Here is a 15449-nt window from a genome sequence, read left to right on the forward strand (position 1 = left end):
GATACGACTAATTAACAATCCCCGTGGAATTCCAGGTTAGAATAGGTCCTCAGTACCCCTTGCTTGTCGTAAGAGGCGACTAAATGGGTCGTTATTTGCCGAAAAATAAAGTGGGCGTGGTCAAGTACAACGGGTGAATAATTTATATTGAAATCGAAATTCAGAAATATATCATAACCGAAACCACGAAAGGGAAATAAACCCAAGCTTTTATACCATTATTCATCCTTATTATCGCAATAAACACAAGCTTTTATACCATTCATCCTTATTATTGCAATAAACACATAATTCTCATTAGTGCTCTATTGATTACCAACAGGAAATGAAATCCAGAAATTGTACGTTCCTGCTTCAGGCTTATTGTTTCCGGGAACAAATCTGATTCCTTAACACGTGACACCTACTGCAACACGACACTCTATGATGATGGTCATATCCGAATTAAAGATGCGTGACTTTCACATTTAAGGTGGAATGATGCACCTGGTGATTTTTTCTGTACCAATTCCTCATATATTTATAGAAACATTTGTAATAACCCAAGATCACAAGCATTTGTCGTTCATGTTTAAAGAAGATTGAATTTCATAAATTTTCAATTTTATACCCCAAAACTTCTCATTTTGTCTTTTGAGATATTCCTGTTTACGATATCTGAATTAAAACACCTTGTCAAACATAAGATGTAATCTTTTGGTAGTTAGATATTACTCCTTCACCAAATACCCCGCATTTAGAAGAGAGGGTCACGGGTCTTTTGGATATGAACGTAGGTCTCGTTTTACGACAGACATTGGCACGATAAAGAAACTTAGCACTATATAGCACTTCACGTTTTCCCTGTTCTTCTAACGTCATCGCTTTGTTTATGAACATGTTATTTAGCGCTCGTATCTCCGCTGGATATTTCCCATTCAATAAAGCGTTGAAAAGAACTTCAACTAAATTTACCTTCATGAAACGAAGAGTCCTGTTTGCGGGTTCCTAAGCTATTTAATACATGAGTAAATAAGTTTCTTTTACCGGAAGACAATGGAGTTTTGCCGGAATTACCGCCATAAGGGTTGCCGTGGAAGTAATAATGAATCATTACTTAATTATTAAAAACAGGAAATTATCCCATAATTGAAAAAGTGAATATTCTAACATCCCCCCTAAAGGGTATTCAAATAATTTTCTTTAAGGACCTAAGCCACGTTTCTGACAATTTCTGAAATCATTTTTTACCATCCTCCTGAAGCTCTTGCATGATTTCCGCAAATAGTTTCAACGTTTATATTGTAGTAATATTACAGTACTTTGTAAATCTGCCTGGATAGTTCAGTGGTTAGATCACCTAGATAGTAATGCAAATGTCCTGAGATCGATATCCGACTGTTCCAAAAAATATTTCTCTCGTTTTGTGCTGTAGTAAGTTTTATTCATACAACTTACTGTAATGCGTACGAGCTGTCTCAATGTATTTACTTGCCACAACCAAGAACTATTACATGTAAGATAATAGATATGGTGATATACTCTAAGATTGTTTATAAGAAAGGAGAAAGAAAGTGAATAATACCTGAAATAAATCTCTCTCTCTCTCTCTCTCTCTCTCTCTCTCTCTCTCTCGTCACAACGAAGACACTTAACATTTGAATATCGGATGACCTTCAAAGAGCAGATAATAGAAAATTATTGCAGTTGACATTGTTCAACGTTGATATGATTCCTACCATTTCTACGATAAGTGATTAAAAAGACCACAAATTAGGTTGTGGAGAATGAACTGTAGTGTTTCATTAAAATGCTATGCCCCAGAATACATTTGATTCAAAACCAATAGTACGAAGAATGATAAAATACAAATCAATGAAAGTACGCAAACATAGTTCTTTATTTACAGGGCCATTAACTGTCCAGAGTGTGCTGGATGAAATATTTGAAGATGCATCAAATGAACCAATCAATTCCGGTGTAATGAACGCGACATGGAATAGTACATGTACGTCAGAAGGAAGTGCACAAAACATAGACTCCGTGACACGCCTGCAGACCGCGAATCAGCGTGGCGGTGTTGCGCGTGGTATTGATCATGGGCCGTCAAATTATCCTTCCACGAATACGTTGGAATCGAAAGATCAATTCATTTGTAAAATTTGTATGGAAGAGAAGGTTGCAATAGTGTTTACACCTTGTGGACATATCGTCACGTGTTCAGAATGTTGCAGGTCTTTACGGAAATGCCCCATATGTCGAGAATTCATCAGAGATAAGATACCTACAGTTATAACAGACTGAATATTCTACTTCCGGTTCCCTTGTACTAAGAAACACAAGTCATTAACAAACTTCGCAAATCTGTAATATGAACTGGTAAGCCATCGTGTTGGTACAGTATAACATGGTCATAGCGAACCTTCAGGACCAGCGAAAACAGTTCGTTATAACCTAACTTCATTATACAGTAAAATATGGTTATAGCGAACCTCCAGAACCAGCAAAAACAGTTCGTTATTTCCAAAATTCGTTAAGTCCAATAAAATTTTCCGTTATCTCCCTCTCACAAGGGAATGAATATCACGTGTTTGCTGTAAGTGTGATTTACTGTAGTCTGTGTGTAAAAAGATTGAAATGTATGAGTAATTTAATCAACGCTACTAACGTTACGTTCATGATGAATTTTGAAAGGTTTTCTCAGTCTTTTGTATATGATCATCAAATAATCTATCGAATGAAGTCCGAGAAAACGTACCTTCAGATATCCATAACATTGATTTCAATTTGCATTTGTATTTGTATAATGTAGGTCACACGGAAGTCTTAAGTCAGGTTGTACATGTACGTTTCATTTCGAATTCATATGATACATTGTTCAAATTAGAAAAACGTAATGATGTATTTCCACGGCGTTTATACACTTGCACAGTAACATTCAACAGCGATTCCTCTGAGGAGTAAATTCAGACTAAATGCTATAGACAAGACATTCTGGATTTTTGTATTTTCTTAAATAAAATTCTCTTAAGCATTGATGTTTTTATATGCAGTCAGAAGAGTTGAAGTTTCAATCACCTTTTATAAAAGTAGATATTTCATTTTTCAAGGTAGATATGTCAATGAATGTCTATTTACAATGTAAGAGGCTTCTCCTAGAACATTGGATTATTGAAAACCAATATTGGTATTTGTTTACCTGGAAAAAACGTAGAAACATGTCTGCATGTAACAGAAACAGAAATGCACTTGACGAGTCTATCATGTGTGTTGAAAATGTCAAGAACCAATCACAATGTCCCGAATCAATTCCGTAATACAGAACAAATTTTTGTAAATGTTTATAAAGTTATATATATGTTAAAATATTTACTTTATGAACTTTAAAAGTGCATGGTGCCATGCTACTAAAATGTAGTGTTGTCCGCGCTGCAAATATTGTTAATTACTGACATTCAACATGACAGTAACATGTTCTGGAAAACAAATACCTATGTTTGTGATCATATTTACGTTTCAGTTCAAACCCTAACATATTTTAAAATTAAAATATATTTCAATTTTGTCTGAATTACCGGCTCCTAAAATAGACGTACTACTATATTTTGTAAATTTGTTTTTATACGGCATTGTTTACAACTGCAACGCGTTCACGAAGAAATACCCATCATTACAATCCCCCTCTCTCTATCAATCTAATATCTATCTATCTATCTATCTATCTATCGTCTCTCTCTCTCTCTCTCTCTCTCTCTCTCTCTCTCTCTCTCTCTCTCTCTCTCTCTCTCTAATAGATAGATAGATAGAGATAGATAGGTAGATAGAACATACATGTATACGAAATAAACCACAACAATGCATGTATCGAGATGAATTGTCGTGTCATACAAGAGTATAGGACTATCCTTATTCCAAATGTGTGGTATATGCAGTTTGAACACATAGTCTACTGCCTTTACCAATTATCTTGGGTCTTTACGAAAGAATAATGAAATATGCAGATCAAGATATGTTTTGAAGCATGCAGAACTATTTCGGTATACCCACTGAAATTATTGCACGTATTTCGGTCTATTTTAGCCTTGAAATAAGGAAAAAACATTCTGGTAATTCCTTTAAATCCTCTACTTCTCAGTGCGGAAGGAAACATACCACGATTTATGTTATCACTAAATATCAATCTCTCAAGGGTAAGTCAAGCATTGGTCATTGAATAAATCGTGTTTTCAATTTAGAGAGTGAAACCCCTTCCCCGCAAAAAGAAGAGAGTCGATAAATTGTTTCATTTCTTGTGTCACTTTACAGGATTGGCACATAGCTGGTTGGGGGATACTATTCAAGTTCTTATAGAAAATAATAAAGCTTAAAAAAGTACATTTCAAATCTGGTACATTCCAGATTATTTTTCGTAATGAAAACGTAAATATAGTGATCAATGTCATTCCCATATAGAATACAAAATTAATGAATAAAGGAATTCCTCTGAAGAATACAAAATGAAGAGTAGGGTAAACACGGACCCTGGACATACCAGCGGTGGTATCCAGCACGCAGTCAAAATCAGTTTGTAAAGAACGGCTTAACACGTCAAACACGATTTAACCCAATGGCAGGCTCTAAATGTAAATCAATCGTTACAACGACCATGCAATTTGCGAAATGTTGACTTTAGACGAAACCATTAAATCCCCTGTAACATCAATTTATTTGTCAGCAGCCTATATTGTACATCGATTTAACAATTGATCATGAAAAGGTGAAAATAACAAACAGTGATCAATCTCATTATTCCTATTAAGAATTCAAAATTCAGGAAGGCAAACACATACCTCTGGACACACCAGAGGTGTGATCAGTTGTCTAGAAGGAGTAAGCATTCCCTGTTGACCCGTTACACTCGTCATAAGCCTTGTATCCTGATCAGGTAAGCGGAGTAATACACAGTCAAAACCAGTGTGTAAAGAGCGGGGTAACAATGAACATGAATCACGTCAGAAAGCGTTTAACCAATGGACATATTGTATTGGTAAATACGATCGTTATTAAGACCAAACAATTTTCGAAATGCTGACTTTAAACGAGACTGTTGAGACCCTTGTAACATCAATTTATTTATCAGTAGTCTATTTCGATTGAAATACGGATCAAACACAGAATATGATCGTTGTCGATATATCTAAATGTTGAGGTGAAGGCCACGGCAAGATAGCTTTTCTTCTCTTGTAGAAACTCTAAATAATTCTGCCTCTTAAGAAAATAAAAACATCTAATAAAGGAGCACAATTCGTTCTCATAAGGATCCCAGCAGACTATTGAAAAACCTGATCATCAAAGACTATGTCGATACTGTCAATGAGGAACTCCAACATGTTTTTAATATGAGCTTTAGAGTACTCGTGTTTAGAATCAGTGGTGTTTAAATTTTTAAATGACTGATCGCAAAATATGAATATTTCCAAGTTCCATTTTAAGCAGCTGTCTTTTATTTATTGTGTGGAATGGTCGTGTAAAGCATCGAAACTTTGAATGTTTTGATGTTGATTCTGGAAAAGTTTTGTGATTTCAAAGTTACTAAAAGTTCTTTGACATTTTTAGATTCTACGTTTGATGTAAACCAGTTCCGTCATGTGTTGTGTCAGAATACATATGTAGTTTCTCTTTCAACTCAGTTAATATTCTAGAGAGGAGCATAGATAAAGGAACGGCAGAACATTTACTGGATCCAACACTGTATCTGTTTGTAAGGGGTTACATGAGTTTTGGAATCCAATATAGTTACAGTAACTCAATATTCATTCGTCCCATTGACTGGGGTATTAAGTGTGTTTAAAACGAAAGCATGATTTGAAGAATTTCATCTATTAAAAGGGAATTTTATGTACAAGTTGATTGAACAAATGTTGAATTGAGGCCAAGTTCATTTAGTGGTGAGATCAAAAGATCGATGTCGGATAAAAATCTTAATTCAAATAGTTAGGGGGAGAGGGGTAAATCTTCCGTAAGATTTTGTCATCCAAGATCGATTACACTTTCGTGGAAAAAGAAAAAAAGACAAGCGACTGTTAAAAACCAGATAGTAATATTAAATTTTAATGAGCATTTAATAGTTTTAATGTACCCTTTCATTTGTGAATAAACAGCAGAAAAGGTATGCAGTGTTATTCATAATCGTATGTTTTTACTTGTTAATCAATTAAGTTCAACATTAATCATATCCGCTTTTAAAGGGGAAGGGGGTCTTGATGAAAGCTATGTGAATTTAGTTTTTTGTCAGACATTGAGCTTTTGATCTCGCCCCTTAAAATATAGTCGTGATAATGAACCTTACAAAGATGATGTTACAAATTCTCAATGGTGCGGTTAGAGAAAGGCGTATTGGTGTCTGCGAGTTATATCTAGTGATCCAGTCTGTCATCTGTCTGTTATAATCCCTATATACACGAATTGTGATCCTTCGTTAGACGACTTGTTTTTATATTTTTAGACAGAATTTATAAGAAAAACGTGGCAACAAAAATCTTTTGTAGTGGTCATTAACTCAACATTTAGATATATCGACAACATATCATCTATTAACAATATTCATTTTCATTCATATATCAATTCGAAATATATCGTGAACTCGATATAAAAGTTACCATATAGCCTTCCATATCTGCTTCGTATTTCATATTTAATTCAACATACAGTCTACTCCGGATATAAGGAAATTCAGAGGACCGACCTGAATTGTTCATTATATCCAAAGTTCAATATAACCAATGCTGAACTACACAAATATTGCTACTGGGGGATTTATTTTACCTTCAATATAACAGATAGTTCAATATAACAGATTTCAATATACGTGGAGTGGACTGTAGATGTAAACGGCAAAATGATACCTCAACTTTATGACAAACGGGATGAGTTCAGGTTCTCCATTTTCAACTTCCCATATTTATGCAGCAATGATCATTTATCACCTGCATATGGTGTTTATATTTCTCAACTGATTCGATACGCAAGAGCATGTTCCGTGTATGATATATTCTTAATGGAGGCGAGCTACATTGGGTTTCAACAGTCTCGTCTGGAGTCCGCAGTTCGGAAATGTGATGGTATTTTAATGATCTTATTTGCAAATGCAATTTGAATGCTCGCTGACGGTTTCGCACCAGTTGTTAGCTCTTTTTTTTTTACATACTGATTTTGAATATGGAATACAGTGCTCACGGCTGGTGTGGCCGGTCAACACGGGATGCTGACTCCTCCTAGGCACCTTATCACACCCCTGAAGTGTTCAGGGTCCGTGCTTAGCCAACTGTAAATTTTGAATTCTTTATGGGATTTATGAGATTGATTATTGCTCGTTATCTTCACTTATCATATGTACATGATACATGTATATATACTTTTTCTTTTTGGTCTTCAAATATATTTGTTTTTTATAGCATCACTTTTATGTATTTTGAAAGAAAATTCGAAGGACTGATGATAGGGTTATATTTAGATGGAAACGTGCAAAATACACAAAGCAAATACGCAATGTGCTGAGTCATTTACTTTAAAATTCGCCTTTATGGAGACCACGCATTGACGGAAACGATTACTATGACCTTTCATAGTGTTCAAATTAAATTTTATTATTAGTTACTTGATGAATCTAAAATAATTCGGACACTTAAGAAAAACGGGACAATTTGTCACTAGAGGAATATTTAGAATCATGGTATTCTCCACTTATAATATCATACATGAAACACTTATGTTAAGGAAACACAAATCACGTCTTGAGATGAATTTGATTTAAAAAAGAAAAACAGGGAATACAAATATCGGAGCACCTGCTTTTCCTCCTCTTAACCTAAGTACGATAGTTAATTTCATACTATCAGACGAATTAGTTTTCATGTTTGACTTAGCATTAATACATGTAGCATCACTTGATATCTAGAAACGTCAAGACACCATCAGTTGATATGTTTACTGTCATTCTCTTTTCAAAGATATAACGATGTGATATTTTGAGGAAACTTTACAGTAAATATATATGCCTCTATGTATTGGTTTAAATGTGTATCATAAAGTGGTCGCGGGGGCTCAGTGGTGCAGCGTTCGCGTCGTAACCGAAAAATCTAGAGTTCGAGTTCCCCTATTATCATAGACGCGTCAAACCTAAGACGTAAATATAGGTAGTGATTCCCCCTTCTTCAAATGCTCGGCATTTAGAACTGAGAATCATGAGTCTTTCAAATACGACCTCTGAAACGGAGGTCCCCTGTCGTGGCAGGCTTTGACATGTTTACCGTAAGAACCTTTACTGCTCCGGCCCTTGGCACTAAGCATGGCTCTAAATATTGTGGTATTTCACCGACGTGTGATGACGTCTCTATGTTAGTAAAACATTCTCAAAGTAAAACAAACCAACAAACACAGTGTCTATTATGATTTCTGTTCGCCACATGACAAGGGATATATTGCTACATGTATGTAACTGGGATCTATCGCTTACAGCTATACACATGCCGTATTCTTTGGATATCAACGTAGGAATGCAAGGTGAAGATAACGAACAGTGATCAATCTCATAACTCCTACAAGCAATACAAAATAGATAGTTGGGCAAACACGGACCCCTGGATACACCAGAGGTGGGATCAGGTGCCTAGGAGGAGTAAACATCCCCTGTTGACCGGTCACATCCGCCGTGAGCCCCATATCCTGATCAGGTAAACGGAGTTATCCGCAGTCAAATCAGTGTGCCAACAACGGCTTAACAATCGGTATGAAACACGTCAGACAGCATTTGACGCAATGCGAGGTTGTATTGACGAACTAGATCGTTATAACGACCATAGAATTTACGAAATGCTGACTTCAATCGAGACTGTTGAAATCCCTGCACCATCAACTTGTTTGTCAGTAGCTTACCTCGATTTAAAAACTGACTATACCCAGAACAAGCTCTTGCATATCGAATCAGTTGAGATATATAAACACCATATGCCGGTGATAATGGAATATTGCTACATAAATGTGGGAAGTTGACGATGGAGAAGCTGAAATCATCCCGTTTGTCATACAGTTGAGTTGTCAATTTGCCGTTAATGATGTCTACTTTCAATAAAATATCTAAGTATGAAGCAGAAGTGGACGACTCTGTGGTGTCCTTTATTTCGAGCTCACAGGGATATATCAAATCGACATATGAATGAAAGCTATCATTGTTAATAGACAAAACGTCATCGATAGATCTAAAAGTCGAATTGAAGGTCACAGCGAGAGATTTTTTCTTCTCACGTAGAAGTTTTTGAATAAATTCTGCTTCATATGAATATAAAAATAGGTCAGCTAACAAAGGAGCACAATTCGTGCCCATGGGAATTCCAACAGACTGTTGGAAGACCTGATCACCAAAGACCACGAAGATATTGTCAATGAGGAACTCTAGCATATTTATAATTTCAATTTCAGAGTACTTGTGCGTGGAATCAGAGTGGTGTTTAACAAAGTAAGTTTTTGAATGACTGATCACTAGGTATGAATATTTCCGTTTTCCGTTTTTGTTGAAGAAGCAACTGTCTATGATGTCAAAAAGTCTAGTCTTTAATTTATCGTGAGGAATGGTCGTGTATAGTGTTGAAAAGTCATAGGTTTTAATGCTATTGATTTGGGAAAAATTCTGTGATTTCAAGTTTACTAAAAGTTCTTTAGAATTTTTTAGAATCCACATTTGATTAACACCACTTCTGGCATATGTAGTCGCACAGTAAGTTTGAAGTTTCTCCTTCACAGCTGTTAACATTTTCGTGAGGAGCAAAGATAGGGGCTTGGTAGAGCACTTACTGGATCCAGCAATGTATCTTTGTTTGTAAGGGTTTTTATGTAGTTTAGGAATCCAGTATAGGTACGGTAACTCATATTCATTCGACCCATAGACTGGAATATTAAATGTGTCTAAAATTGAAGCATGGTTTTGAAGAATTTCGTCTTTTGAAAGGTCAGTTGGACTAAAAGTATGATTACCAAAAGTGGAATTAATGCCAAGTTCGTTTAAAATACAGTTGTAATAATGAGCCTTACAAACAAAGACAATGTTGTTACTAGCTTTGTCAGCTGGAACCAAAGCATATTCCTCATGTAACCTATCTAATTCTTTTATCACTTCTGGTTTACTAAACATGTTTTATATCGTGTTTTATATCAAACAATAAATGTTGTATACTTTATGCAAACTATGCAATTTAACTCAATCGGATTAAAAATGAATCAAACTAATTTTCTATTTAATGATAAATATAAATAGTTAACACTTTATGATCATATGACATAGTACGCGGAATTTCGAAAGTAAAAAATTTTGATCTCGTTTTTAACGTACAAAAATTCTGTTTAGTTTGGCACATAGAGAAACTATATGTCGGTGAAATATAATAGATATACTATGTCCATTGGCCTAGATACGTGCTGTTCCCAACATTTTGTAAATGAACCGGTTAAAATGACACCTCTTGTATCTTGGCAGGATCCTAAATATGACGTATATATAGGAGGTGATTTCTCCTAACCAATGTTCAGAACTAAAAAAGCGTGAACGCGTGTTGTGGCAGGCATTTGTACGAAATGGAACTATCACTGCTTCGGCTCCGAGTCTCACGAATATTAGATGAAACTTTGTGGCACGTCGGTATTTGCCGGTGGAATCTCAACATGTATGAAGCAATTTCAAAGATTTTTACTATAGATAAACACATTTTTGGAATGATGAAAAAAAAAATCGTCACCAGTTTTAAGAATTCAAAATATATATGCTAATCTGGACATCGCAGAATTGCATATACAGTAACACTTTTCTAATGGATGTATTTTTAGACGGAAAAATAGTCATTATATTTTCCTATTGTCGAGGAAAATGTCAAACGTGCCAAATTCTGTAACGTCATAGGCGATAAGAATCTACTTAACGTAATTTCAATTTGTTTTTCGTTTCACATTACTTCAACATAAAAATTAGTAAAGTTTTGACACCCAGTAATTTAGGTTATAAAGAAAACGTGTTACTAATTATATGTAATAATCAAATCTTTGTCTCACTTTCAAGATCCTATATAAACAATGCGTTGCACGATACGTATACATATTTAAATTTGTGATGCCTAAATACCATGCACAGAAGCAACATGTCTGTTTGCATGAAGAACCATGTGGAAATAGCACTCGAGAATTTGTCATACCTCTCAATGATTTGTCTAACGTTTCAATAAGCAATCTAGATATGTATGCTATTCGTTCAATATAATTGGTCACTAAGAACAAAAGAAAACGAGTTTCATTGAAATCTACCAGAAGCCTCGTCCAAAACTTTACACGCTCTGGCGATCAAATGAGATAACATGCTGCTATTGAAGTGATGGTGTTCATGAATACCAATTTATATCCAAACAAGAATTGCTTTACTATTCAAAAAATGATATCCTACGTGGAATGTTACTTTTGTCTTGTGAAAGGCATTAGTAACACATGCATGTACCGCATTGCAAACTGACAATATGGGTGTTTGGTCTCCTGAATCATGGTTCTATAGAAATAAGAAATTTTAATGTATATGAACATTTCGTTCCCATTTTTTTTTTTTTTACAAAATCTCGTCTTCCGTCTCATAACAGAAAGTAAAAAATTATATCTAATTACACTACAAAACATAATATCATAATATCAGCTTTCATGTTGAAACGGATGCAAGGAAAAAGTGAAGATAACGAACTGTGATCTATTTCATAAAGAATAAAAAATATAGGAGTAGGGCAAACACGGACCCCTAGACACACCAGAGGTGGGATCAGGTGTCTAGAAACCTTTGAACCAGTATTACCAGCCTTAAACCCTTTATCTTGATTAAGTAAGCGAAGTAATCCATAGTCAAAATCAGTGCGTAAATAAAGGTCTAACAATTGGTACGAAACATTTCAGACACCATTCAACCTAGCGACAAGTTATACCTGTAGATATGATCATTATAGCGACCATAGAATTTGCAAAATGCTGACTTTAAACGAGACAGTTGAAACCCCTGTAACATTAACTTATTTGACACAAGCTTGCCTCGGTTGAAAAAATTGATGATACACATAACATGCTCTCATATATGACTATATCTGCGTATAGTCAGTTTTTAAATCGAGGTAAGTTACTGACAAACAAGTTGATGGTACAGGGATTTCAGCAGTCTCGATTGAAGTCAGCATTTCGTAAATTCTATGGTCGTTATAACGATCTAGCTCGTCAATACAACCTTGCATTGGGTTAAATGCTGTCTGACGTGTTTCATACCGATTGTTAAGCCGTTGTTGGCACACTGATTTTGACTGCGGATAACTCCGTTTACTTGATCAGGATATAGGGCTCACGGCGGGTGTGACCGGTCAATAGGGGGTGCTTACTCCTCCCAGGCACCTGATCCCACCTCTGGTGTGTCCAGGGGTCCGTGTTTGCCCAACTATCTACTTTGTATTGCTTATAGGAGTTATGAGATTGATCACTGTTTGTTATCTTCACCTTGCATATGCATCACATTTGCAATATCATCATAGTCGCCTTCATGTGGAGGTAATGACGATTTCCAAGAACCACCTGAAGAGTCACAATCATTATGATGTGGAATGTCATAAATACGAATATCATTAAGATTCTCATATACAGGCATTTCTGTCGTATCCATGTAGTTATTACCATACTCCAAACGGTTCTCTGCGACTTCTACCTTTGATTTACAGGAATAGAATATTTTGGCTCGAATATAGCAACATAGCAGACCAAACACCAATACAAGGAATGAAATAGCGAAACTAGGTATCAATTTGTTTGATATGATATTCTTTTCTGTTTTTGATAAACTTGTAGTGCCCTCCAGTGTCGTTAGCTCTGCAGTATTTTCAAGTTCCTCTGTTGCATTTGTCATTGTTGTTGATTTCCTTGTCGTTTTTGCTGTTGTTGTCTTTGTTCTTGTTATCGACATTTCACTCGGCTTGGTTTCTTTGATCTTCTTATCTTCAACAAAACATTATAAATCTAAAAATTCAAAACGAAGTAAATCGATGATAATAAATGTGTGCAATAATAGTTGAATAGGAAGTGAAATAGCAAATTAAGACATTTTGATGATATTGTCATATAAAACCCACATCCGTGTAAAGACTGTAGAGACAATTTTGCTTCCCCTATCCCCTTTAATACTTCCTACCTTTCACGTTTGAACAGGCGCTTGATATATTGCAGCTAATTCTATTGCAAGAACATTTTCCTGTAGAACAACGATATCCATAATATGGAATGTCACATTCTAGACTGCAGTTTTCTCCGTACCAACCCCGAGGGCACTCTAAATTAGAAATTATATCATTATTCAGCAAGTAAAATGATTTAAAGTGTGACAAAGGAGCATTTCCAAACCATTCTTCATATAGGTATATGTAGAAATGTACTTTATTATATCGTTATATGCTGTAATTCAATATTACGCTAACATATAAAACTATATGATTAAAAGATAATGCATTAACAATAATGATATAATAATACAAATGATATATGTAATGGCGATAAGATTTGGTTGATAAAAATTTCTCTCTCTCTCTCTCTCTCTCTCTCTCTCTCTCTCTCTGGCATCAATATAATTTGTGATCAACATCAATGTCATAATCGCTATCATCATCGATCATCATCATTCATTAGCAACAGCGTCAACATCATGATTGATTTTTTAATTCTTATCTAAACATCTGTATTGTAAAACTTATACGGTACCAATTTTGATGCACCAGATGCGCATTTCGACAAATAATGTCTCTTCAGTGATGCTCAAGCCGAAATTTTGTAAATTCGAAATAATGATTATTGTAAGAGCTAAAGACGGAAAACTAAAATGCCAGAAACTGGAGTCAAATTCGTCCAAGGATAGAGCTATGCATGAGGGAGATAATCCTTAATTTTGAAATTAATTTCTAAATTTTATCTCAGCAATTAAATATACATCGGTATTTTCAAGCTGGTAACGAAGTACTTAGTTACTGGGCTGTAGAGACCCTCGGGGACTAACAATTCACCAGCAGAGACCTCGACCCAGGGGTCATAATGTAAAACTTATACGGTACCAATGTTGATGCACCAGATGCGCATTTCGACAAAAATTGTCTCTTCAGTGATGCTCAACCGAAATTGGGGAAATTCGAAATAATGATAAGAAAATCATAATGACACTTGATCCAAAAGTTATGAACCTAACTTTGTTTCAATATATTTGATAAAGGATTTCGTGGACCATTTTCATCCCAAAAGTTTTAGTACTTATTGTAGACACATTAAATTATCGAGACAGATCAGCGTATCGAGACTCTCAATAATTGTCTCATTTAGACAATTGACCTACTGTTGTTGATATACATATTAGAGAGTGTATGTTTATCAATATTCATTACATTCAGGGAATGAATTCAAATGATGATGTAACTTACTCGCACATCGTTGAAGAGATTCGTCCCACTTTTCCCCAACGCAGCACGGCTTGAAGCTGTAGATCCTGTAATCATAAGCATACACTGTTTTAAAATAAAGTTATCTCGCATGACGATTTGAAGATATCTACAAGATTATCATGATGCAAATTATCAAAGAGGCCGCTAAAATTTTAAGTATTCTAAGATAATTGCATGTATACTAATGAAGTAAACATGGGTATTCTTAGATTTTGAGTTCCAATAGATTGCAAAACATACCAAACATTCTCCGGAAATGAGGTAAATCTATCTTATAGTTTTTATAGAATAGATTGACTAGAAAATAGATAAGTGTATATTGTGCTGATAGCCCGGGTCGATGTCACTTGATCATGCCAATTAGAGTTGTATTTGCTAGATGTCTGCAATTCTGATTTGCATGTAAACCAAAGTATAGTTGGAAATATTAGCGACTGTATCATATTCAACCACAAACGGTAAACTCATAACCTGTTGCTGATATATCTTACAGATTGCTACTCCGAAGAGTTCTAGCATACAATTTGTATGAAATCGTGAATTAATAATATATTATAAATTATAGATGCAAAGTGAAGTTATCTACCGCGACACCAATCGAGTGGAACTTACTTCGTAAAAATATATGCAACTTTTTCATCGTAAAACGTTGACATAAGGTAAAACATATGTATCAATCTGCAAGTTGTTTATTTGAATTTGGATGGATGACTCGTATGATCTCTCTCCCCTAGTTCTAAAACTGGGAAGAAGAGTGTAATATTATTTTAAAACAAGCTTACCCATCACATTCCGAGCATACAAATGGACATTTCTTAATGAAAGCATCCCAGCATATAAGAATGATAATCATGTTAATCGCAGTCATTTTAAAAAAAAATGTTCCTTTCAGAAGGCCATTCATTATCATTATCGTTACTTCCTTTATAAAAAACAGAACTAAAAATGTGTAATTGT

General features: G+C 35.0%; 2 protein-coding genes across 12 annotated transcripts in view; one reads left to right on the top strand and one right to left on the bottom strand.

Annotated features, from left to right (window-relative positions):
- Window positions 1–3015, top strand: part of LOC125674917 (baculoviral IAP repeat-containing protein 2-like) — a 35438-nt gene extending 32423 nt beyond the window's left edge. For all 11 annotated transcript variants that reach the window (XM_056158814.1, XM_056158811.1, XM_056158815.1 and 8 more), the window contains one exon: window positions 1889–3015. In XM_056158814.1, coding sequence (XP_056014789.1) covers window positions 1889–2283 — 395 coding nt within the window. In that variant the 3' untranslated portion in view covers window positions 2284–3015. The remainder of the gene's footprint in view (window positions 1–1888) is intronic.
- Window positions 3016–10911: 7896 nt separating this feature from the next.
- Window positions 10912–15449, bottom strand: LOC125676268 (uncharacterized). Its single transcript, XM_048914158.2, has 4 exons — window positions 15275–15449; window positions 14472–14536; window positions 13202–13339; window positions 10912–13008 (listed from the first exon to the last, which is right to left on the bottom strand). The coding sequence occupies exons 1-4, from the start codon at window positions 15400–15402 to the stop codon at window positions 12497–12499; spliced, it is 843 nt and encodes a 280-aa protein (XP_048770115.2). The 5' UTR covers window positions 15403–15449; the 3' UTR covers window positions 10912–12496.

The sequence above is a fragment of the Ostrea edulis genome, chromosome 3 (genome assembly GCF_947568905.1).
Source record: "Ostrea edulis chromosome 3, xbOstEdul1.1, whole genome shotgun sequence".
NCBI classification, from domain to species: Eukaryota; Metazoa; Mollusca; class Bivalvia; order Ostreida; family Ostreidae; genus Ostrea; species Ostrea edulis.